General features: G+C 42.9%; 1 protein-coding gene across 1 annotated transcript; it reads right to left on the reverse strand.

The window, feature by feature from the left end:
• Positions 1-312: 312 nt before the first annotated feature.
• Positions 313-24935, reverse strand: EXOC1L (exocyst complex component 1 like). The gene is made up of 3 exons (XM_006113522.4): positions 23956-24935; positions 15072-15202; positions 313-1308 (listed from the first exon to the last, which is right to left on the reverse strand). The coding sequence occupies exons 1-3, from the start codon at positions 24314-24316 to the stop codon at positions 1045-1047; spliced, it is 756 nt and encodes a 251-aa protein (XP_006113584.2). The 5' UTR covers positions 24317-24935; the 3' UTR covers positions 313-1044.
• Between the last annotated feature and the right edge of the window lie 1736 nt (positions 24936-26671).

Raw genomic sequence — 26671 nt, forward strand, 5'->3', positions numbered from 1 at the left:
CAGGATCTGGAGGGTCTTGATCTTCTGGGTGGTAGGCTGAATTAGGTGGAGAGGAGCACTGATGGGCTGGGATCTCAATGCACTGGGACACTGAAGTTTGGTCATATTGGACTAAATCTTATGACTGGAATACACAGGGGCATGCTTGTTCAGGAAGGAACAGTAGGGGTAAAATGAAGGAGGTGTTGCATTATTTTTTCTGAGAGGCAAACCAGTTAAAAGTCTCTGGATAAAGATAAAAGGGGAAAAAAAGGGTGACCTCATGTTAGGGGTCTACCATAGGCTACCAAACCAGAGAGAGGAAATAAATGAGGCTGCGACTGATCCAGTGAGGGGTGTGACTTATAGTGTTTAGCTGAGTACTCTCTCATCGACTCCCTGAGTCCAGTAGTCCCGGTTTGCGGCAGCCAAGGAACAAAATAAGTTACATCTAGCAAAGGACATATAAGGCAAAGAAGTATTTGTCACTCCATTAAAAATTGTATAGACACATATATTTCTCCACATTGGCATCAATGAAGCCAGAATTTTACTCAGTGACTAAACTCCCATCAACTTCAACAGAGCCAGGATTTCATCCTCTGTATTTATCTAGATATAATCTTTTAAAAAAACCTATATTTCGACATATTTAGAAATTGAATTTTGCATTTCTCAACTACACGATGTTTTTCCCTTCTTTGAAGACACAAATTAGCTGACAATAATGATTTAAAAATATTTTTGGTCATTAATGTATGCTAATTTGGGCCCCAACAAACACTTGTGCATGTGCTGACCTTTATTCACAGGAATAGTGCCATGGAACTATTGTTGTGTCGAAAGTTAAGCAGGTGTGCAAGTGTTTGCAGTATTGGGATCTTACTAAAAGAAACACTTCATTATTTATATAAAAATGAGGTTTTATTTTTTGTATTTCTGCTTTTGACTAATATGTAAAAATAAGTAGCAAATACTGCATATCACATATCTTTTATATTAGATTATTTGTCAGAATCTGGCACTGGAAGTCATCTAGTAACTTTATTGATATAAAATCCATCCTTATGGCATAGGACACAGTGACAGACATAAAAGATTAGAAGCGTAGAAGCATATCCTCATGAGAACTAAACAGTCCCCATTGTTGGATGACCAGATTGAATCATCATTTATGTAAGCTATATCAAAATTCACAAACTTCAAGTCCTTTTTAAGATACATGTAATTCAGTTTGTTTAACGTTCGAGCAAAGGCATATTTAGATGCACAGCTATATGCTTCCCAACTGTAGATCTTCTCAAAGTGCATATCAAAATATGGATTATCCTAAAAATGGAAGAGAGAATGAAATTATTACTAGTTTTACAGGCATGAAAACAGCAACATTTATTGTTTTATGCTTAGCCACCTTGTAGTCCTTGTCTCACTATGATGGATTCTTAAAATATTAGCACTGGACTTCAGAAATATTTCCACAATCCATAAACATTCCTATGGGAGTGGCTCTTTTTTTTACCAAGAATGGCCATAAAACAATGATTCTTAGTCAGGTATGTCAATGTCAGCATAAATTTCAGGATTTGACCAAATGAGAACTCTACAACTTATGACAATTACAAAGCACCATTTTAAAATGTGTGGTACGGTTGTATTTCCAAAATGTTCTGTATTAAGAGCACTTACCACCTCTTATAAACAAATTCCCTATCAAGTTCAGAGTACTGACTGCCTTCTTTGCTTATATTGCAGTTCTCTTGTTTATTGGCTCCTCTGCTTGCTTAGTACATGGGCTTTAAAATTAAACATGTTAAATTAAACTTTGTGAATGTCATTAGCCGTAATTTATTATGATAATTTATACTAAGGTTGAGACTTCGTGTTTAAATTTTTTTTCATCAGAAATAAGACTGGCCTTGATCATACCCGTCTGTGAAAAAAAATCTATGGGAATAGGTTCTGGACAAGGAATTCTCTAGGAGGATTTCCTCCTATTGGGCTACTTTCTCCATGTCTGGCCCCTTTGGGCATAGAACAACTGCTCCAGCTTTGGAAAAGAACCGGAGTTGTCTTCCCATCAGGGGTTTTACTGGACTATATCCAGTAGCTGCTTTTGACGTTGATCTGTTACTCAGAAAAGCAAGGAATGGATCTTCCTGCTATAGGATTTCCTTGGCTGTCTGTACAGTTCTCTCAACATATCCTTTTCTTTGTGGGTAATGTGAGCTGCTAGTAATATGATCAAAATCGTATTTTGTTCAGAATGTCTTACATTCTGCTGCAGTGAGTGAGTTGTGTAGTGTTGTCTTTCACTGGTTTTTCTGATCATTTCAATTTCTCAGTTACATGATGATATGTTATCTCTTTCAAGTTCATTATTTCTATATAGCTGGAAAAATAGTCCACTTCAACCAGGAAATAATAGTCTCTGAATCTGAATAAATCTGCCCCTAGTCTCTTCCTAGGTCTCTTTGGTTAGGAGTTTGTATGTGGCATGATTCAGCGGTGTATTTTAAGTTGATTTGTATTGGATCTCCTTTCAAAAGTCCCCTACCACCATATTCACCATCAGTTCCTTCCAACTTCTCTCACTTGGTCCATCATGGCTGCCATGTTGTAGCAGAAAGGGTTAATGAAGGTAGAGAGGCTAATTAATCCAACAAGCCACATCTGAGGGGAATCAGGTGGCAGAGTAATCCCTTAAATGAGTAAAGGAGTCCAGCTATGAAGGAATGAGCTGGGCTGGACTCATAAATATAGGAAATTGGAAGTAGTGAAAGCTGCTGGGAAAGGGCCGATGCTCTCTGTTAAGAGGGAGGAGTGTTTGGAGACTACAGCGTGAGTAGGATGCAGTCACTTCATAAGGGAGAAGGGTGTTAGAACGTGTAGACCCAGAGAGAGAGAAGGGGGACCAGTGGTTGGAAGCAGTCTAGGAAAGGTGCAGTGAGAGCTGGGAGATGAAAGCCCAGGACTGCTGAGAGCAGAGTCCCTAGATTGGGACCCAATGTAGAGAGTAAGCCTGGGCTCCCAATCAGCCACTGGGAAATGGCGGGGACACTGGAAATAACCGCCAGCCAGCAGGTCTAGATAGACTATGAATTCACCTGAACAGAGTGTTCTGTCCGGCAGAACTAATCCCCAGGACGGTCAGCAGGAGTTTTCACCGTAGGTGCATCTACACTGCAACACTATTTTGAAATAACTAGTGCTGTTCCGAAATAACTTAGTCTGCATCTACACAGCAGGCAGTTATTTCGAAATAGTATCAAAACACTGTCAAGCTGGAGGACTTCTTACTCCGACTCCCATAATCCTCATTGTACAAGGAATGAGTGAAATTGGAGGAATAGTGCTCTATTTCAAAATAAGTGCAGTGTAGACATTCCCAATTTCGAAATAAGATACACAATTGATGTAGCTTAATTTGTGTAGCTTATTTTAAGTTATGCCCTGTAGTGTAGACACACCTTGGCTACATCTACATTGCATCCCTCTTGTGCAAAAGCCTATGCAAATGAAGTACGGATTAGCATATTGCCACACTTCATTCGTATAATTAATTAGGGGCCATTTTTGCCCAAGAAGCTTTTGTGCAAGAGCCATTCTTCCTTATAAGGAGCTGTGTAGATGGCTCCTTTTTGCACAAAAGCCTCTTGCGCAAAAACGGCCCCTAATTAATTATACAAATGAAGTGTGGTGGTATGCTAATCCACGCTTCATTGGCATAGGCTTTTGCGCAAAAGGGATGCAATGTAGACATGCCCTCAGTGTGAGTGGACCTGGTGACATACTCCTTGTGCATGTAGGCTGGAATTTATCACTCTTAGACTGGGAGTTTTCTCTCCTGGCCTCAGGGGTTTCATGGTGATGACAGTTAACATTCAAGCATCTGTTGTAGCTCCTAAGCTAGTTTCAGGTTTTTCAAATTTCTCCTGCCTTTTGTTCTGTTTTACTAATTTTGACTGTTTTGCTATATGTTTAGTTGTGCTTAGGGTTAAGTCTCTCTGCAATTGTAGCTGCTGTGAAAGGTTTTTATTTGTTAATCCAATTATCAGTCTGTCTCCGATATTTTCATGTTTTGCATCCCCCCCAAATCAGTTTTCAGCCAATGTATGCAGAACTCATATAAAATATTCAACATTACCCTTGGTTCTTGAATTCTCTGATGAAAACATGCTCTTTCATAAACCAAATTTCGATGAGATGTAAAGTATGCATCAAACATAACCAGAACCCTTTCATAGTTATCTGACTATTTTCAGAAACGTCAAAGGATTTAAAGATACACGCTGCTTGCTTCCCCAGAGCATAAATTAAAGAAAATAGCTTTATAGCTCCAGTTTTTTTGTTCAGCTTGGTTGCCATTTGAAATCTTGCAAAATATTATTTCCAATCTGTCCATTCTGAAGGTTTATCAAAGCTGAAGTTCTCTGGGGCATTGACAAATGGCATAATGTTGCGATTCTGCAAGCTTTGTTGCCTTTTTCCTTCTGTGTCTGTCTTAGTTTACTCCTGACGCCATGTTATGTTGCTCTGTATCAGATATGGACTGACTATAGATGTAGTGATTCATCTGTAGTTGATGTAGTAAACACAAGGTATGTTCATTCACTAAGATCCTTAAATGCCCTGGCAGGCATGGCTGATGTTTGTTTAAACAAGACACTGTATTTCATACAGAGCCATCTAGTGGCTGAACAATATAAGACAGGATACACTTAAAAACAAAAACTGGTCTGGTAGCACTTTATAGACTACAAAACATGTAGATGGCATCATGAGCTTTCGTGGGCACAGCCCACTTCTTCAGATGACTGGAGTTTAGACAGTTTAGCATTCCATTGAAGAGAAGTATGGATGAACAATCTTTTTGGAGTGAATGATTCAGAACAAGGTTTGCTTTTCTCAGAAGAAAATTGCACTTTGAAAACTCTGGATAAATTCATTTCATGTAGGCAGACTTGAGCGAAATCAGGGCATTGGTAGATAAGATCTTATGGGAAGCAAGTCTAAAAGAAAAAACAATTGAAGATAGTTGGAGGTTTTTCAAAGAGACATTATTAAGGGCCCAAAAGCAAACTATTCCACTGTCTAGGAAAAACAAAGTATGGCAAGAGATCATCCTGGCTTAACCAGGAGATCTTCAGTAATCTAAAAATAAAAAGGAGTCCTATGGAAGATGGAAATTAAGTCAAATTACAAAGGATAAATATAAACAAACATCATAAATATATAGGAACAAAATCAGAAAGTCCCAGGCACAAAACAAGCTCAGATTAGCTAGAGACATAAAGGGCAACAAGAAAATATCCTACAAATATATTAGAACCAGGAGGAAGACCAAGAACAAGGATAGACTCATTAATGAAGAGGCAAACAAATAGTGGAAATGGCAGAGGTGCTTCTTTTTTCATTTACTGTACCATGAATAAGGTTGGTGGTGATCAGATGCATAGCATAATGAATGCCAGTGAAAATGGGGTAGGTTCTGAAGCTAAAATAGGGGGGAAACATGTTAAAATTACTTAGGAAGTTAGATGTGTTCAAGTTACCAGGGCATGAAGATATGCATCCTAAAATCCTCAAGGAGCTGACTGAGGAGATATCTGAGCCATTAGTTATTATCTTTGAAAAGTCATGGAAGAGGGGAGAAATTCCAGAAGACTGGAAAAGGGTAAAAATATGTCCATTTATAAAAAAGGAACTAAGGACAACCCAGGAAATTAAAGACCAGTCATCTTAACTTCTGTACCAGGAAAGATAATGGAGCAAATAATTAAGGAATCCATTTGCAAACCTCTAGAACAGTGGTTCTTAACCTTACTGCAGCCTGTACCCCTTTGGTTCTCAAAATATGTTCTCGCACCCCTTATTAAAAATCATTGAAGTAGGTCAGTTCTCTAAACCTAAGATATATCATAAAAATCTGGCGTGTCTTGCACCCCCAGAAAGGGCATCTCGCACCTCCAGGTTAAGAACCACTGCTCTAGAAGATAATAAAGTAATAAGCAGGGCTCGACAAATAATGTAATCTACTCTCCTGTGGCGAGTAGATTACAACCTAGAAGAGCCAGCGCAGAGCAATCTGCACATGTGCAGAACGATCTGCGCATGCGCAGAACACAGAACTGCGTGGCTGGCAAGCAGGGCTCACGGCCGCTTGGCGAGCCCTGGTGATAAGTAACAGTCAGCATGAATTTATAAAGAACAAATCATGTCAAACTAACTTAATAGCTTTCTTTGACAGAATAACAAGCCTTGTGGATAAGGATGGATGTAGTATACCTAGACTTTAGTAAAGCTTTTCATACACTCTTGCATGACCTTATCATTGAAAAAAACCTAGGGAAATACAGGGCTACTATAAGTACGGTGCATAACTGGATGGATAACAGTTCACTCCAGAGTAGTTATCAGTGATTCACAGTCATGCTGGAAGGGCATAACAAGTGGGGTTCCACAGGGGTCAGTTCTGAGACCAATTCTGTTCAATATCTTCATTAGTGATTTAGATAATGTCATAGAGAATACTTTTATAAAGTTTGTGGATGATATCAGCAGGGAGGAGTTGCAAGTGCTTTGGAAGATAGAACAAACTGGGGAAATGATCTGAGGTAAATAGAATGAAATTCAATAGGGACAAATGCAAAGAATTCTACTTAGGAAGGAACAATCCGATGCACACATACACAAAGGGAAATTACTACCAAAGAAGGCGTACTGTGAAAAGGGATTTAGAGGGTCATAGTATACCACAAGCTAAATATGAACTAACAGTGTTACACTGTTGAGAAAAAAAAAAGAAGAAGCAAACATCATTCTGGGATGTATTTAGGAGTGTTGTAAGCAAAACACTGTAAGTAATTATTCTGCTCCAATCTGAGCTTATTAGGCTTCAACTTGAGTATTGTGTCCAGTTCTGGGTGCCACATTTCAGTAAAGATGTAGACAAACTGGAGAAGGTTCAGAGAAGAGTCATAAAAAGATTAAAGGTCTAGAAAACATGACCTATTAGGGAAGACTGAAAGCATTGAGTTTATTTAGTCTAAGAGAGGCCTGAGAGGGGACATGACAACATCTTCTAGTAATCTAAAACTTTGTTACAAAGAGGAAGGAGAAAAATATTCTCTTTAACCTCTGAATAAATGACAAGAAGTAATGGTCTTAAAATTCAACAAGGGAGGTTTAGGTTGGACATTAAGAAAAACTTAGGGTGAGTAAGCTCTAAAATAAATTGCCTACAGAAGTTATGGAATCTCCATCATTGGAGATTTTTAAGAGCAGTTTAGACAAACATTTGGCAGAGATGGTCTAGATGGTTCTATGAGTGCAGGGGACTGGACTTGATGACCTTTTGAAGTTCCTTCCAGTTCTATTATTATTCTGTGAATGTATATTGTTGTATTTATACTTAGAGATTGTATTAATTTGGCTGACTGTCTATTAAAATCTTGTATCGTAAATACAATAAGGTATTCTCTTCAATGCACCTTCATCTTCTGTAAAACAGAATTTAATTTTCTCTGTCTGGTTGTTCATGCCAAATTTTGCCCCTTTCATACATACACATAAATTACTCTGACATGAGTCCTTTAGGTCTAGTGATTAGGGCACTAGCTAGGATTTGGAAATTAAACTAGGGTCTCCCTAATTCACCACACACTTTGAGTGTGACCCCAGACAAGTCACATAACCACTCTGTACCTCTGTTCTGTATCTTAAAATGGGGATAATAGTACTTCCCTACTTTACAGGGGTGTTGTAAGCATAAATATAATGGGTAGAAAGTATAGTAGACAAGAGGAGGCTGTTACTGTCCTAGCATAGCCATCCCTGATGCCTGACACCTGGGTTGTGTTGCCCCTTCCACTACCTCTTCAGCTCCCTGCTTTGTTCCCCTCAGCTGCTAGCCACATCCCACCTCTTCCTCACACACACTATCTCCAGGAACAGAAAGAGAAAGAGAGTGAGAGTGAGTATGTGTGTAAGAGAGAGCCCGGGAGTAAGGAGGTGTGGAGAAGTCATCTCTGAGTAACTTTACACAAGTGAAAAACCCTTCCAGAGACGTAGGCTTTGTCTGCTCTACAGAGCTTTTAGCTACATGACCACATTAACACCACTGTGTCACTGAGGGTATGTCTAAACTACATGGCTCCGTCGACGGAGCCATGTAGATTTGTTGTTTTGGCAAAGGCAAATGAAGCCGCGATTTAAATGATCGCGGCTTCATTTAAATTTACATGGCTGCCGCGCTGAGCTGACAAACAGCTGATCAGCTGTTTGTCCGCTCAGCGCGCTAGTCTGGACGCTCCACTGCCAACATCAAAGCCCTTTGTCGGCAGCCCCGGTAAACCTCATCCCACGAGGAATAACGGGGCTGCCGACAAAGGGCTTTGATGTCGGCAGGGGAGCGTCCAGACTAACGTGCTGAGCGGACAAACAGCTGATCAGCTGTTTGTCGGCTCAGCGTGTCAGCCATGTAAATTTAAATGAAGCCGCGATCATTTAAATCGCAGCTTCGTTTGCCTTTGCCTATGTGTCTAATCTACATGCCTCTGATGACAGAGGCATGTAGTCTAGACACAGCCTAAAAGTCAGGCAGTGTAGCTGCTGTTTGTTGGCACATTTGATGACAAAATATTTGCACCTCCAACAGAGAGTTGGTCTGGTCTGCAGGAGCACTCTCCTGCCGACAATGCTGTGTTCACATGGCAAAACTTTTGTCCTTGGAGCAGCAGTGAAAGTAACTTAAAATTCCTTACAGGTACTGTCCTATTGCAACCCAGGTCCCTGCCAGCTCTTTAAATAGCTCCCTGGAGGCTTTTGCCACTGCTCAGCCTGCTCTTGCCAGAGCTGTGCACCAAGGTGCACCCCCTTACTTTCACCTCTGCTTAGGGGGGATTGAGGGGATTTAGTTGTTCAGTTGCCAGCTATGTACCAGATCACTGAAACTGTTAAAGGGCCATTAAAGTGGTAATGAGGCTGTTTATCAGGCATTTGCCCAGGAAGCCTTTGGAAACATTCAGCTGGGTTTTTTATTGTAGGAAAATGTGCTGTTGTCATTAAAAGCAATTTCCAGGGACTGGTCAGTTACCAGTTGCCAGCTTTGTCCACATATTCATTCTGCTGATACCATTATTGGACCTAACCAAGTGAGTTATAAGATCAAGAACACATATTCCTGCGCATCCAGAAATATAATTTATGCTATCATGTGCCGAAAGTGTCTGTCTGCTATGTACATTGGACAAACATCTCAGACACTTCGCCAAAGGATTAATGCCCACAAAACAGATATCAGACAAGATCACAAAGAAAAACCAGTTTCTTGCCATTTTAACCAGAAAGGACACTCTCTGAGGGTATGTCTACACTACCCAGCTAGTTCGAACTAGCGGGGTAATGTAGGCATACCGCACTTGCAAATGAAGCCCGGGATTTGAATTTCCCGGGCTTCATTTGCATAAGCGGGGAGCCGCCATTTTTAAATCCCCGCTGGTTCGAACCCCGTGCAGCGCGGCTACACGGGGCTCGAACTAGGTAGTTCGGACTAGGGTGCCTAGTTTCACGAGGAGTAACGGTAGTTCAGAATAGGAACCTAGTCCGAACTACCTAGTTCGAGCCCCGTGTAGCCGCGCTGCACGGGGTTCGAACCAGCGGGGATTTAAAAATGGCGGCTCCCCGCTTATGCAAATGAAGCCCGGGAAATTCAAATCCCGGGCTTCATTTGCAAGTGCGGTATGCCTACATTACCCTCCTAGTTCGAACTAGGAGGGTAGTGTAGACATCCCCTCAATGACTTAATCACCTGCATTCTGCTACAAAGACCTTTTACATCTGCACTTGAAAGAGAATCCTCTGAACTGTCATTCATGTTAAAAATCGACACTCTCCGGGAAGGAATGAACAAATGCACAAACTATCTTACCCATTACCAAGATAGCTTCTCCAATTATCACCTCTAATACCATTAGCTCACAGACGTCCCACTCTCCCCACCTCTAATATCATCAATTCACAGACACTTACCTTCCTTCCTTCCCCCCCCTGCATTCCCCTCCTGTTCTGAAATGTGATTTGTCCTTTTCATATGTGTTCATTTTTTTTAATTGTATCCTTTGGTATATATGGTTGTGACTATTTTCTTCCACTATTTGATCTGAGGAAGTGGGTCTGGCCCACGAAAGCTCATCATCTAATAAACCATCTTGTTAGTCTTTAAAGTGCTACATTGTCCTGCATTTTGGTCAGTTAGGCATCGTCTATATCAGCAATTGAGCGATAAAGGTTTTGTGGTTCACAGACGGGGAAGCAGACAGCCATGCCAGGCCCCTGAACAAGGTCGGGGGGCTTGGTTCCATGCTCCTGAAAAAGAGGATGCCTCAGGTGGAAGGGACAGGGCCAAGGGCAGCCAGCAGTCAGCACCGCCCAGAGTGTGCTGCACTCCTCCACCCGAGTGCTGCCTGGGGCATGTTGTGCAGCAGCCCCAGCTTCTCAGGCAGCCCTAAGAGCCACCTGGAGATCACTGCGTGGCACTCTGCTAGTGATTTAAGGGCTCAGAGGTTTGGATGCCGCTGCTGCTGTAGCCTAGGCCTCTTTGAATCACCCAGCCCTGGAGCTGTTGACCCCTTCCCCTTTCCCTGTCAGTGGACCTGTTCACAGGTGAATAAACCCCCACCCTGTGTCAACACAGCCGGGCTGCTAAATGCTGGGTGGTGTAGACATGTCCTTAGTCTCTGTACCCAGCAAAAGCATTTTTGACTAACCTTGCTCAAGGAGCAACTGATATAGCCAGTGATTTTATTTCTTGATCTAGTCATTTTATTCAAACCCAGTTGAAGTAAACAAGTCTGGCAGAGAATTCAGTGTAAGAAAGGTTATTAAACTAGTGCCATAATGCAGGCTGTCAGTGACAAACACTTTGTCAAGGAGAGATTAGGCTTCAATTTGGTGCAGGTAGTCTGACTTTTTGTCTCTCTTTATACTGTAGACACCAAACTCCTTGCCATGCAGAGGAGAATCCATCTGACAATTCATCTATAGCTGTTGCCTGTTCAGTTCCATGGTCTTGGAAAATGCTATTAGTGCTTTAAGGTGAAAAGAGGGGAGGATCTTACAGAGGTAGGGGACAACAGCAGGGTGGGGAGGTGAGCTGCATGGCAAGTGGGGGGGGGGAGGTCTTGTGGTGAGTGGGAAAGGAATCTGGCAGAGGAGGTGAGGACGTGAGCAGCAGATGGGCAAGTGACAAAGGAAGAGGTGGGCAGAGAGGGGAACCTTGTAGAAGTGTGAAGAGGAGATTGGGGGAATCAACAGCAGCTGGCGGCAGGGCTTGGGGAAGAGTATGGGTGGAATGTAGGCAGGGCTATGAGCAGAAGATGTGGGACAAGAAGATAACCTCCCCCAGGGGAAGTTTCCCCCAACTCCCATGATAAATATATTAAATTATGATTGGCAGTTCTCAGGTTGGTATTTATCTGGCTCTCATCACTATTTAGTTTACTCATTCAAAACATTCAGAGGAGCCATAGAATAGGGTCATAATTCAAAATGATCTGGACAAACTGGAGAAATGGTCTGAGGTAAATAGGATGAAGAAAGATGTGGAGAAATTGGAGAAGGTCAAGAGAAGAACAAGAATGATTAAAGGTCTAGAGAACATGACCTATGAAGGAAGGCTAAAAGAATTGGGCTTGTTTGGTTTGAAAAAGAGAAGACTGAGAGGGGACATGATAGCGGTTTTCAGGTATCTAAAAAGGTGTCACAAGGAGGAGGGAGAAAAATTGTTCTTTCTGGCATCTGAGGATAGAACAAGAAGCAATGGGCTTAAACTGCAGCAAGGGAGGTTTAGGTTGGTGTGATGGGGCGAACAAGCCCCACACTAAAGGGCTGAGAATAGCCCAGGCCCAGCTGGCTGAAAGGGCCCCGCCCTTACAGCCCTGCTGGGCATGCTCCCAGCCGGGCCAGTATATAAAGCAGGCAGTGGCCCAGCAGAGGGGAGAGCAGCTAGAGGTCAGGAAGAGCCAGGCTGCAAATCCAGTGTTCCTGTGGCATCTTGGACTCAGCTGAATGCTGGCGTGGGACCCCGGGAGTGAAGCCGACCCCAACCCTGCGGAGTAATGGGCACACCTATCCTGCTAGGGTGGTAGGAAGCGGCCCAGGTCAGAGGTTTCCTAATCCAGCTTGGTGCGTAGCAGCTGGATTCCCCACCAAGCTGGCAGGACCTAGAGTCCCTGCCCACAGGGCCCTGGGCCGGGTCCCGGTGGAGAGGGAGGGGCCGGGTCCCCCTACCACGCTTTGCTGCACCTGGGAAGTCACTCCGGCTTGGAGAGGCTTTTCCCCAGAACTAGGCCTGGCTACCGTATATGCCCTGAGAGCCAGGCCGAGACTTTTGGGGATTTGGGGTACCGTATATGCCCTGAGGGAAGGGCCTGGACCAAGACACGGGCCAGTAGAAGGGGGTTGCAACCCCCATCAGGGACACCCCCCCTGACAGATGGACATTAGGAAAACATTCCTAACTGTCAGGGTAGTCAAACACTGGAATAAATTGCCCAGGAAGGTTGTGGAATCTCCATCTCTGGAGATATTTAAGAGTAGGTTAGATAAATGTCTATCAGGGATGGGCTAGACAGTACTGGGTCCTGCCATGTGGGCAGGGGACTGGACTCGACGACTTCTCAAGGTCCTTTCCAGTCCTAGTATTCTATAAGTTTAATAAGGACAAATGCAATCACTCCACTTAGGAAGGAACAATCAGTTTCACACATACAGAATGGGAAGTGATTGTCTAGGAAGGAGTATGGCAGAAAGAGATCTAGGGGCCAGTGGACCACAAGCTACATTTGAGTCAACAGTGTGACACTGTTGCAAAAAAAGTAGACATGATTCTGGGATGTATTAACAGGAGTGTTGTGAGCAAGGCACAAGAAGTGATTCTTCCACTCTACTCTGCGCTAGTTAGGCCTCAGTTGGAGTATCGTGTCCAGTTCTGGGCATCACATTTCAAGAAAGATGTGGAAAAATTGGAGAAGGTCCAGAGAAGAAACAACAAAAATGACTGAAGGTCTAGAAAACATGTGCTATGAGGGAAGACTGAAAGACTTGGGCTTGTTTAGTTTAGAAAAGGGAAGACTGAGAGGGGACATGAGAGCAGTATTCAAGTATCTAAAAGGGTGTTACAAGGAGAAGAGAGAGAAATTGTTCTCCTTGGCCTCTGATGATAGGACAAGAAGCAATGGTCTTAAATTGCAGCAAGGTTTAGGTTGAACATTATGAAAAACTTCCTATCAGTGTGGTTAAACACTGGAATAAATTGCCTAGAGAGGTTGTGGAATCTCCATCCCTGGAGATATTGGAATAGACATCTATCAAGAATGATCTATACAATGCTTGGTCCTGCTGTGAGGGCAGAGGACTGGACTTGATGACCTCTTGAAATCCCTTCCAGTTGTAGTGTTCTATGATTCTATAATATGAGCAAGATTTGATCCCAAATATTTCAAGATTGCATTTCATGGGAATGCAGTTGTTAGCTCCAAGTGTTTGGGTGCATGTCTTTTTCATTGTTTCTGTGGGAAAGTTTGAGTGTAATACAATAGTGTATGGTCATTTACATTTAAAAACAGTACGTAATTAAAATGTTAAGTTTCTTAGGCCTTGTCTACATACACATAAATGATTTAAAACTGATTTAGTTAAACCAGTGCAAGTTTGTATAGAAATACTATTTTGGGTTTTTTTTATTTTAAAAAGCAAGATTAAATCATCAGAGTTGTTAGTTAAATGTCCATGTTCCATGCTTTTAGGTAGAGCTTTGTTTCTTAAAGTGGCTCATGAAACCACTCTGAGAAACCTGCTAACTGGCTGCTCCAGTGTGTTTATTTACCGGCTCCTCAGCTATGGAGCCTTGTGGCTCCCATTAGCTCTGGTTCGCTGTTTGCAGCCAAAGGGAGTCACAGGAAGCAGTGGCCTAGGTCACACCACTTCCTGCAGCTCCCCTTTGCTGCAAATGGTGAACTGGAGCCAATGGGAGCCATAAGGCTCTGTGGCTGTGGAGCCAGTAAATAAACACACGAGAGCAGCCAGTTAGTAGATTTCTCAGAGTGGTTTCATGGACCACTCTGAGAAACACTGAGGTAGGGGCTCCCTTCTGTGCACATAAATTTGTGCCACTTTCTCCTCCACTCTGCAAAACTTGGAAACATGCTGTGAGTAGTCACGGTCTGCTGATTCCCTGGCTGTCCAGCAGTCCTTGCCTCCTGCAGAGAGTCATGTGGACTTGAGAATTTGTGAGCTAAAGGGACAGAATCCCCAGCTGTTTCTTCCAGGAACACAGTTTGTTGACACATTCTACAGAATTTATATAAAGTTTAGCACATTGAAACTCTGGAAATTTCTTCTTCTTTACTGACATTATTACAAGTTTAAAATACCCTACCCTCAGTTACATGTAAGCAACTCAACTAAAGACACTGAGTTTATTTTTGTCTTAGTTACATCAATGTCAACCTACCAAATTACTCCAGATTTATATTGGTGTAGCTGAGATCAAAAAGTGACATGTATAATATCTATTAATGGAATGGAATATAAGCAAGAAATAAGCCCTCTTGACTCACAGATCTCAAGGTGAATTTACAGAACAGACAAAGAAAAAAAAAGTGGTCCTGTGGTACCTTAGAGACTCACAAAAATAGATAGATAGTATCATGAACTTCCATGGTCACAACCCACTTCTTCAGATGAGCTGGAAGCTGGGTTCCTTTTATTTCCACTCCAGCTTATCTGAAGAAGTAAGCTGTGCCCACGAAATACCATGTACATATTTTTGTGAGTCTCTACGGTGCCTCAGGACTACACGTTGTTTTTAAAGTTATAAATTAACATGACTACCCCCCTGAGACTTTTTAAAAAGAAAAATATAGTAAGCAGAGCAAATGTGTATGGGATTCTCTGATAAAAGCTAAATCTGTATCCATTATGTCATTTTACATAATTACTTTTGTTAGTAGAACTTTACTTCATCTGTTGCATCAAATAAAAACATAACAAATGCATTGTATTAAAAACTTACAATAAAATACACAACTTACAGTGTCTGCTTCTTTTCCATCAATCATCTCCAGATCTTTCAAAAACCACCTTTCAGTGATATCGTATTTCTCATCCAGACCTATTCTCAAGTGTTTCACTACAGATATTTCTACTTCTTCACCTTTAGTCACTGCAAGATAAAAAAATTAATTTAACTGACAGACAACTGCTTTTCTCAATCTCTATTTCAGATAATAGTTTATAATAACTAGAGCTATAAAACTGGATGGGTTATTTGCACAGTGAGTAGAATTTTGTCCAGCATTTGCAGCTTATAACATTTATTTCCTTTCAATAGATTTTCCTCCCTCCCTTCCTCATGATGGAGGAAATAGCCAGACAACTGGCTGCGGTTACCACTGAAGAAAATGGCTGGACAGTGGACTGCCATTCCCCAACAAGTGGGTGTGCATGTCTGGGGGGGGGGGGGGGTTTGAGGGAGGGAGAGTGGGAGACAGCCAGAGAACTGTGTCCCAAAGAGGATGCAGGGTTACTTGGGGCAACATGGGTCCAGGAGCAGAGGTGATGGGCGGGGGGGAAGGGAAGGCGGGTGGAAACACCGCCAAAAGATGCTGCAAAGCTAATTCCCAAGACAGCCAGTAGGAGTCCCACCCTGTTACACCCCACAGAGGAGAATGTGGACAGCCCTGTCACCCTGACATAAGGGGAGGGCAGATAACTGTGGAGACCATTGCCAGGAGAAAGAGGGTTTGAGAAACTGAAGGGGAGGACAGTGGTTCCAGTGTATGCAGAGGTCGTCTTTGCTGAGGATTCTTATGCCATTCCAGCCTGGACTCTGGGGTCAATATCCCAGCAGAAAGGAACTGACAGAAAACAGGGAAGACTTGAGTCCCTGCTGCAGGAAATCCTGGAGAACCAGCAGAAGCAATGGGAGGCATAGTACTACCTTGAGACTGATTTGAGGCAGCTAGTACCAATAAAGCTCCTGCAGAGAGTTTAGTAGAAACCACAGAGGGCATTAGGAGAAGCCAGGCACCAGGTCTAGGAGGCCAATGACTGGAATGAGTGAATGTTATACCTGCAGGCAACAGGGATACTGGAAGAAAAAAATATTCTACCAGGATGGGGAACAGAAACATCACCCTGAGACCAGAAAAAGAAAGAGCCTAAGAGTCTCTGCTGTGAGGAGAACAGGGAGGTGATGTGTGTGTATGTGTGTTGTGCCTTAGAGCAACAGGGACACTGGCAGAGCAAGGCTGAGCAAGGGAGGGCCAATGGGAGTCCCATGGCCAAGGAGGATTAAAGGGTTTGCTGTTGGTGCCATGAAGAGAACGATATCAAAAGACACTTTCCCCTTTGGGGAAGGCAGATTAGGAAAGGGGTCCCTGGGAGCCTGGTTAGGTCAGAGAGTGTCACGGTAGATGGGTTGCAGTGATGATTGGAGAGGGCAGATAGCCATCTCCTATGCCCATAAGGAGATGTTAAGGAGATGGTGGATATAGGGATGGGGACATAGGAAACCCAGGCAGACAAGGGAACCCACAATGAAGCATAACCGGCTGCTGTAGGGACTCAGACCCTGGAGGAGAGGATGCTGGGAGATCCAGTTGGCTAGGTAAAAGCTGCTTGCAGAAGAAGTTGGCAGCTGCTGAGGAGCCCTTGAAAGTGGCTGTGAGGAACTTAGAATTCCAGACGATTCAGGCCTGGTATGCTGTAGAGCAGTGTTTCTCAATGTTATTTGGCCACGGAATCCTTTTCAGCTTAAAAGAATTTCAAGGAATCCCTAGGGTTACCAGGGTACAATTTGTTAAGCAAAAAAAAAAAAAAAAAAAAAAACCACCAGAATTGGTTGAAGGGGAAAAAAAGCTGCAAAATAGATTCTCTCTCTTTAAGAGGGGACAGGGGAGTGCCTTGTTCTCGCGGAACCCTTACTTTCACTTCATGGAACCCTGGGGTTCCACAGAGCACCAATTGGGAAACACTGATATAGAGGAGAAGGAAAATGTGTATTTGCTGCTGTAGGTGTAAAAAAAGAAAGGGTGAATCTGAAGGTTCAGGTTAGACAAGTACAGGGCAGAAAACAGCCCTAACCCTCTGGGTTGCAGTCTTAAGGTGGAGGGCATGTAATGAGGAGGCTGTCCTTCACTAGTAAAAAAGGGGTTAAAAGCAGCTCTAGAGACATTGTTCCAAGGCAGCCAATTAGAAAAAGGCTGAAAGGTGTAGCCAATCTTGGCCTGGCAGGCTCATATAAGACAGGGCAGGACAGAGTCCAGTACAGTAACTCCTCGCTTAATGCTGAAGTTATGTTCCTGAAAAATGCTAGGTTCCAGGATTTTTTTCAGCAAACAAAAGGTAGTATGTACATATACAGTATACATTTTAAAGTTAGTACTGTACACAGCATTGATTGTGAAGCTTGGTTGAGGTAGTGGAGTCAGAGGTTAGACTATTTACCAGGGAATGTCTTGCCACTAAATGGTGAACTAGCACTCCACTGAGCCCTTAGGGGTTAATGTTATTAATGTAGCCTCACACTGCAGAGGCAGCATGGACTGACGAAGGAGGAAGGAAACACAAAAGTGGCTGCAAACACTTCCCTGCAGAAATGGGAGTGGGGGCTCAATCGGGGCAGAGGGTACATACTGACATCAGCACCCCTCTTCCTCCACTGTGCCCAGCAGGTAGGAGGATCCGGAGGCAGTTCTAAGACAGAGAGTAGGGGCAGCACAGCAATGGGGGGGGGAGGGAGGGAGGAGGGGAAGGCAGATGAACTTCAGCTGCCCAGCCACATACCTTATAGGGAACTTAAGGAAGCTGAAGGAGGTGTTGCCAAACCCCCACAAGGACAGGCTGCTTTTGCAGAAAATCCTGCGAGTAGTGGACAAAGCAGGCAGCAAGATGACATAACAAGGAAGCATTGGCCAACTTTAAAACAAGCATGTGCTCTAATAGATAAGCAACGTAACAAGGTTAACTGGGGCAATATTAAGTAAGGAGTTACTGTAGCTGACCAGAGCTTAAAGGGAGAAGCCCAGGCTCCTAACAGGAGAAAGGAGTGCCATACTTGGTTATTGGACACAGAAGTGCTGCCAGCAGGGCCCAGGGAAGCTAGAGAGAGCCCCTGGCGAGGTGCTAAGACAGGCAGATTGAAACCTTGAGGTAAGGTTGAAGGAGGACTGGAGGCTGCAGGGAAGCAGTCCAGAGAAAGGTCAGAGGGGACACAGCATGTGGCTGTCATCTCTACAGGATCCCAGGCTGGAACCTAGAGTAATGGGTGGGTCCAGGTTTCTCTCCCCTTCCTCGCCATTGAGGAAGTAATCAGACAATTGGCTGTGGTTGCCACTGATGGAAATGGCTGGACAGTGGGCTGCCATTCCCGCAGAAGGGGAAGAGAACCAAGTGGGGGACAGATGTGTCCCAAAGAGGATGCTGCAGTCCTTGGGGTGATGGGTCCAGGAGCAGAAGGAACAGTGGGTAAGACAGCAGCAGGTGCAGAGCTAATTCCAAATACATCCAGTAGGAGGTACTGTAGTGATGAATCCCACTCTATCACAGGCCTGTAGAAAAAGGGTAAAGAACAGATACTATAGACACAGCATACCTCAGGAGCACTGTGTGCTTTAAAATATAAATCATCTGGCAATAACTTTTCTTCCTATCAAAATTTATTTTGTCCTGCTTTGTTAGCAAGAAATTGGTTATTCCTATGAAGGACATTTTACCCTTTTTGTGAAACACTTTACTGTGCTTTAAAAAAATAACCAGGTTAAAAAAAACAACAATTGTAGGACTGATTTTGCCAACCCTTGCCAAAATACATAACTCCATAACTTCAAGAGAGACTTCTACAAGAATTATTCCCATACGCAAAAGTTTACTGAGTCAAGCCCCTATTTCATCCTAAAATACAGAGACAAACAAACCCAAAACAAAAAATACACTGGATATATTTTTCCTGCAAATATAAGTAAAACTGGGTGGCTTTTTTTATTAGACTATATCTTCTTGGCCCTGTCTGTTGGAAAACAACACTAATTACTGGATTTTCTTGTGCTAGACTTCAGGCTCCATATACAAGTTGAAATCATGTGATCTCTGGGTGCGTCTACAGATCACCCTAAACTCGAAATAAGATACACAATTTGCATAGCGCAAATTGCGTATCTTATCTTGAATCTATTTCAAAATAGCTTATTTGAAATTTGGCACATCTACACAGCACCAAATTTCGATATAACACGCTATTTCAAGCCACCCCTTTATACCTTGTACAATGAGATTTACCTGGATGGCGAAACAGCATGCCCATTATTTTGAAAAATATTTTGAAATAATGGGCGACATGTGTAGATGCTGGGTAGTTATTTCAGGATAGCAAAGGAATCCTGAAATAGCCATGCAGTATAGACAAACCCTCTGAGAAGAACATGTTTTAAGGAACTGCTGTAGAAATAGTGAAATTCTAGCTCATCCAAAATATGCCCTCAGTTCTGTGATAGTTTAGGTTATCCATGCTCCTATTCATCATACTCCCTTGAAAAGAACTGTATCACATCAGCTTTCTCACATTTCCCATGTAATTCAAGTTTGAAATGTCTTCTTTGGGGAGACAGGAGACTTTACAGTGATTTAGGTTGTTTCCTAGAGTGTTTTACAAAAGAAATGCAATTTGGGAATGTTTAATCTTCCAATGGAAGGTGTTTAAGATGTCATTGCAATCCCACCTAAAAACATCAAAACACAGTTGCTAAAAAATGCTGGACATCTCTGCATTTTAGTTTTGCCACTAACCGGATTGATTAGTGATTCAATGGAGGGGAGTACAAATAGAAACTAATTTCCTCATCCCAGATTTTCACCATTTGTCTCTATGAAAGTGAAGACAGGGAATACTGGGAATATGGCATAGAAATACCAGCATTTATCTACCCATATTATGGTTTTGTTGTAGTATAGCTTTAAATGGATCAGGCTTGTAAAGGTTTCTGTTTGCATCTGTGCAAATATTTACAATATTTTCTCTTTTTTACAAGCTAGTGACAGGTAAGGTACAGGCTAACCAGTAAGAATAAACTGAAACTGCATTGCAAGCATAAGATTTGAGTTAGAATGTTTTCATTTTACATTAACTGTGCTGCTAAAATATACTTGCTATTTGTAAAGAAATAGGAAATATTTGGTTGTATTTTAAAGGTTTCCTATTTTTTATTTTTTACATCTTCAAAATGAACAAAAATAAATTGATGTCAGAACTGACAAGATTTGTTAAAATAGAAAATTCAATAACAAATATAACAAGTTTGGCTCCTTTCCCCCTAATCCCTTATGAGCGTTTGTGGGCACAACCCACTTCTGATACCATCTACATTTTTTGTTAGTCTCTAAGGTGCTGCAAGATTATTTGTTATTTTTAAAGTGTTTTTTTCAGTTACAGACTAACACAGCTACCCCTTTGAAACTTTTAATCCCTTATGGTTACTGCATAAAGAAGCCTCACATTCTGACATTATCTGATATTACTGGTAGTCACTTTTCAAAAAACTTGCAGAATTAGAAAGGACTGTTTAGGTCAGGATTAAAGACTGAATCTTGCAAGGTGCTAAGCAATTTGAACTCCCAGGCTATGTCTACACTTGCGAATTCTTGTGTAAGAACATCCTGCGCAAGGGTTCTTGTGCAAGAACTCTTGTGCAAGAAAAGTCCACACTGCCATGTGTGAGCTGTGCTTTTGCACAAGAGCGCCCATGGCAGTGTGGATGCTCTCTTGAGCAAGAAAGCTCTGATGGCCATTTTCGCCATAGGGCTTTTTTGCATAAGAAATCCCTGCCGAGCGACCACACTGCCCTCCTGCGTAAGAGCTCCTGTGCAAGAGGACTTACACCTGAAAATAAAGAGCGTAGCGCTTGTGCAAGAAGCCCTCTCTTACCACGCCTTACTGTAAATTTCTTTGTGCAAGAGAAGGCGGGCAGTGTGGACGCTATGGGGATTCTTGCGCAAGAACGGCCATACTTGCACAAGAAGCCAGGAGTGTAGACATAGCTCCAGTGATTACAGTAGGAACTGGAGGATGCTCACCAACCTTCAGGATCAGATTTATGCTGTGCCTACCACTTATCCAACTATGCTGAGTGGATTTTACATATACTGAAAATTTAAAATGGAGTATATTTTCCATTATGTCTGCAGAGATCCTCTTTTAGGTGAATTTGTCTAGATAGTTTCTTTGCTCACTTGTTCTTTTTATTCTGTGGAAACAACACTCATATTTCAAAGGTGCTTTTCCTCTCTTTTCACTTTGAATGTACTGTAAAAGAACTGTAGCTTGATTTTTTTTAAGTTGATTTGTCACAGTTGTTCAAACTATCACAGTTCACAAAAATTCCTGAAGCCTATATGCAGCTCATGGTTTGAACCTCAAGAACAAAATGGGATTGGAAAGTATTTTTCACTTGTACCTACTAATCATAATATTTAGAAATTCCCTAATTTCGAAAATCCTTTAGTGATATAAAACAATCAATTAAATTTTATTTTGAAATGTATTTTATTAGGTGATACTTGTAAATGCCTATTTAATAAAGTAATATAGTAGATACATTACATTCAAGTAATGAAGTTCTGCCACCCTGAATAATCTTACTTTATTGTAGTAATAAACATTTACAATCCCTTGGCTTAAACAAAGATGTACTTTAGGGAGAAACAAGAAACAATACATAAACACAAAAAGGAGGGCTGGAACCTCAAACACTCCAAAGGAAAGACCAAGAAAACAAATGTTTACTGAAACATCACGTTATGATTATTTATAAAAATACATTTAGTATTATAAAATAGCATCAGTCTTTTAAAGGCAAATTAGCTACACCAAATATGCTTGCAAATTGTGAACAGTTTTCTAACATTCTATATGGACTATCTCATTTCCTTGTGGATTAAAAACAACTGCATTTCTGGTGCCTTTCAGAACTGGTCTGATGCAGGAGAAAATGCATACTCTTTTCCAACCCTATTTTCAAATTCCTTAACATGTTGCCTATAACTTTCCAAAGCTGCAGTGATTCTCATCAGCTCAGTATGTTTCATGCTGTAGACAAGGAAAAACCCTGAACTAGATGTCTCTGTGGTTCTCTTTGCACTTGAGAGACAAGGCTAATGGTTTCAGGCTCCTCTTGCTTTATGCATGTCCACATTAAAGACTGCAAAGGAACTGCTTGATTGAGACTGACAGCAGAGACATACTCTGCAACATACTCTCCTGTCCCAAAAGATTCCAACCCATTTAATGCCATTAACTACAGCTGGAGGAAGTGTTGCAGTTTAGTTGCTCGCCACTTATTTCAAATACATTCTCGCATTATTGGCTCCGCTACTTTTTATTCAGGCAACGTTCCCACTAAAGTCAATGGGAGTTATGCCTGCATTTGATCGTTAGGGATCAAGACCTATATATACTATTGCCCACCATCATAGGGCCAAATTTTTCTGACTTACCCTTTTCTTGTTCAAATTATTGATTTCAGTGCGGTGGTGATGCTATAACACAGGGAGGCAAATTTTACACTCTCCTTCCACTGCCAGGTTTGTATCCAGTCTCACCAATGCATTAGAAAAATGAGTTGGCTAGGTCTCTCCAGTTACTGTTCTACATTGTCACTGGCTTTATTTCCACAGTTACCAAACATGACATGACACTGTGCTTGGTCCCCACGCTGCTCCTAAACAGCCTCCTGCGCAAAGCTCGGCTCCTTCCTACAATTATAATCTGTAGCACATGCTGTGAATTAATGAAAGTGATGCTTTAAGGCTCCTACTTAACAAAGGAAGATCCTGTATGGAGGCCACCCCTTCAGACAACAGCCAGGCTCGACTGTAAAATGCAGGTTAAATTTGTGTCAACATGTCCTGGAGCGATGCCTCAGACACCAAGCTCCTCAGGTGCAAGGTGAGGAGGCTGGCACCCAGCAAGCATGGGTAGCTGACAAGGGCTCTGCTTCTGTGCCAGGGTTTTTACTTGTATCTACACTTGGTTTGATACCAAAATTCATTTTGTTCTCTCTTCCCTGCTCAGCCCAGCATAAGAACATAAGAACGGCCATACTGGGTCAGACCAAAGGTCCATTTAGCTCAGTATCATGTTTGCAGACAGTGGACAATATCAGGTGCCCCAGAGGGAGGGATCACAACAGGTAATCCTCAGATGATCCCTCCTCTGTCTCCCACTTGCAGAGGGACAGAGGCTAGGGACACCATTCCCATCCATCCTGGCTAATAGCCATTGACAGACCTAACCTCCATGAATCTATCTAGCTCTTTTTTCAACCCTGTTAAAGTTCTAGCCTTCACCACATCCTGTGGCAAGGAGTTTCACAGGTTGATCGTGCCTGGAGTGAAGAAAAACAGGGAGAAGCGTGCCGCTTTCAAGTCAGTCACGCTAGGCCAAAATGCTAAGCAGAAGGCTGATTAGTTAAAAATCTGATAGGAGCTCTCCTGGGCCACTTCCTCAGAGACCAGTGCTCACTGGCCCACCGACCCACACGGCGCCCCAGGATCCCCGCAGGACAAGTCTCTGCTCTAGCCAAGGCAGCTGTACCGACCTCCCGGGGAGAAGAGCTCGACGTAGGCGTCAGAATAGCTCTTCATTAGAGCAGCACCACGCACAGGCAAGTAGCCCAGGGCAGGCCAGCCTGGAAAGTGCCAGGCCAGCGCGCTAGAGGAAGGCTCCTTGAGTCCCACCCGAGGCAAACGTTCCGCTCCCGCTGCGGGCAGAGCCGGCCGGCCGGGCAGTGCAGCTGTTGGAACTAACGCGCCTATTGACCGACGCAAGGGAGGGGCCGGGGCCCCGCACCGCTGGCAGGCTCGCTGCAAGCCCACGGCCCGGACGCGCGTGGGAGGGGGCGAGAGAGCGACCCCCGGCGTTACCTGCGGCGCAGAGGTAAAACCTGTCGGGGGCCGAGCACTCGATCTCTATGAACTCCTGCAGGCGCTGCCCTTGCGGGTGAAACAGCTTCTTCTGCAAGTCCTCCTTCACCAGCGAGGACATGTCCGTCGCGGCCGCCGATCCTGGGGACCGGCCCTTTGCTGCTCCCGAGCGGGCCCCCGCAGACACTCTGCTCGAGCCCCAGCCAAACCTCCAACTTCCCAGCCGCCTGCCCAGAGCGTCCGCCACGCTCAGCGCCCAGCCCTGACTCTCTGCGGCTAGTCCGGAGCGTGGTGGGGGGACATTCGCGCCGAGGGTGTGACAGACAGATCTAGCCCCCTGGCTGCTACCCCGCGCAGGCATGCTAATCTCAGACCTTCCCCAAAGCCCCACCACCTCGTTTCGATCCCATTACCCATCAGTTAACAGCTGACTCGAGGTATCGATTGGGATCATCTTCCATTAAGAATATTACCACTGGCAAGAGGAAAAGGCAGAAGCAGGGCTATGGGCTACCCATCCACCCGTTCTCTCCCCCCACCCACCGACCCTCACCAACCCCCATCTGAACACTGAACTTTCCCCGCCTGTCTGGTACATCGCTTCACAGCCAGTCAGTTCTCGGCTCCAGCCCGAAAAGTGGCTTCAGTTTTAGCCCAAATCAGGATTCTGTTCTCGGTTAAAGCAGGGGAAATCCAGCAGACTCCGGGCTGTTGTTTGGAAATCTAGTCTTGCAAACGGAGCCCGTCCCTTATCATCATACAAGGTGTTTGCAGCAGTCACTGCTGTGCCCTGTGAGACACCTTTTCAAAAATCCACACCCACCTCCTTCTGGGATGAGCTTTCCTTTGTCTTCAAAACGAAGTCACACCTCATGTCAAATTAAAGGTGTGTCAGACCTGTCTTCTTCCACCTCTCTGTTTGCAGGGTTTGGAAATTGTGTGTGCACTAATTTCTGAGATTAGGGTGGAATATTTTTCAGTCTCACTAATTTTAAAGAACTAAGAGCTCTACCTACCCTTCAGCAATGTGCATGTGCGAAACTCATTTAATTGTACAGTTTATATTAAGCTGGCCAGTCATTACTGTTGCACGCTGGTAAGAGGTATGCAGAAATTTGTCACTGAGAAGACATTGCAAAGTTTCTTTTATTTGGAAGCCTGGAGTTTGAATTGAGATTTATAGAACTCTGAAGGTATTTTGGAATCTGAGGAAGGTGCTCTGTCTGCCATTTACTGCAATGGGATAATTGAACTAAAAGGCAGACCTTACAATCAAACAAAAGTTACAGTTCTTTATATAGCCGTGTGCAACCTACTTCTTCAGGAGACGATGAAGAAAGTCAAATAGTTAACAACATCTTTAAAAGATCCTGCATAATTTTATGACCAGTAATATGATATCTGTCATTATGGGACAGCTAAGCCTCATGCTTCTATAAACTGGTTATCTGCTTGAGCTTGGAAAGAATCTGCTTTCCTCATGTAACAGTATTCACCATTGTCCAGATGTGTTTCTGGAAAAAGAGGAAGCCATCCTTTGAAGAGTGATATACCCTTTTGGAAGCAGAATGCCAGAGATATGGCTATGCTTCTGACCTAGTATCGTTAACTATGCTTGTCATTGAGCAGATGTATCTATAAGATTTCTCCGCAGTACAGGATCTCTTCATTTCAAACCCTGCAGTAGACAGAACTAGGATTATCCAACTTTGTAACAGCTGGATGTAGGTGGCAGCAATTATTTCTATTGTTTTCATATCACATCCAACAATGTGGTATTTCAGTACCTCATTTATTTTTCATTTCTTGTATTCTCACCCAAATCATTTCACCATTTTCAGGCAATTTAAAGACCGTACCCCCCACTTTTTCTTCCCTTTACATAGATTTTACCAATGGATGTTGAGTTAATGTTTTTCAACTTTGAAAACTCAAAGGAAACATTTTCATTCACTTATTTTCTTAAATGAAATAAGTTCTTTAGTTGCTATATTGCTGGATCACATTTAAACTTTTAATTTGCCAAGTGATTGTCTTTTTTGACTGTCTGAATCACACTGGTGCTGCTGCTTCTAGTCAGCCCATCTTTGTTGCCTGGTGGAAGATGCTTAGCACGTCTTCCTGAGGCTTTAATTGTAGTTTTAAAATAATGTTGATTGCAATACTTCTCTTCTACAGGTTTTGTGTTTCTGATTGTTGCAAGGAAACATGAGGCCAGAGTGTGATCTCAATTAGTAGGATATAAATCTGTAGTAATACCACTGATTTTTGCCTCTGGCCTGGGGACTCCTGCAGTGAGGATTTTGCAGGTGAGTTTTGAAGCTGAAGAATTTCTTTTCAGAAATAGTTTTGTTATTGTTACTAATATTCTGTAGCAGCATAGATATACTTGGTGGTTTGCTGACATGAAATAAGATGCAGGCACTGACTTACAGGCTTTCACATTGGGAGAGCCTAATTCTGCTCTTGCTTCCTCTTGTGTAAATTGGGAGTAATTCCAATGAAGTTATGGTAGTGTAAAAGTACTGTGTGTTTTTTTGCAATAAGCTACTTTAATCATGGGGTAAGAAGAAAGAATACAACAAACAACCACAACATTTGAATTGCATAGGTTTGATTTGCGCTGCGTTGGTTCCATGTTTTTTGAAATATATTTGTGAGTCTGAAGTCTATAGTACCTTTTCTTCTACTGCAGGACTAAGGCCCAGCAGTTGCA

Source organism: Pelodiscus sinensis, chromosome 5 (genome assembly GCF_049634645.1).
Source record: "Pelodiscus sinensis isolate JC-2024 chromosome 5, ASM4963464v1, whole genome shotgun sequence".
Taxonomy (NCBI): Eukaryota; Metazoa; Chordata; order Testudines; family Trionychidae; genus Pelodiscus; species Pelodiscus sinensis.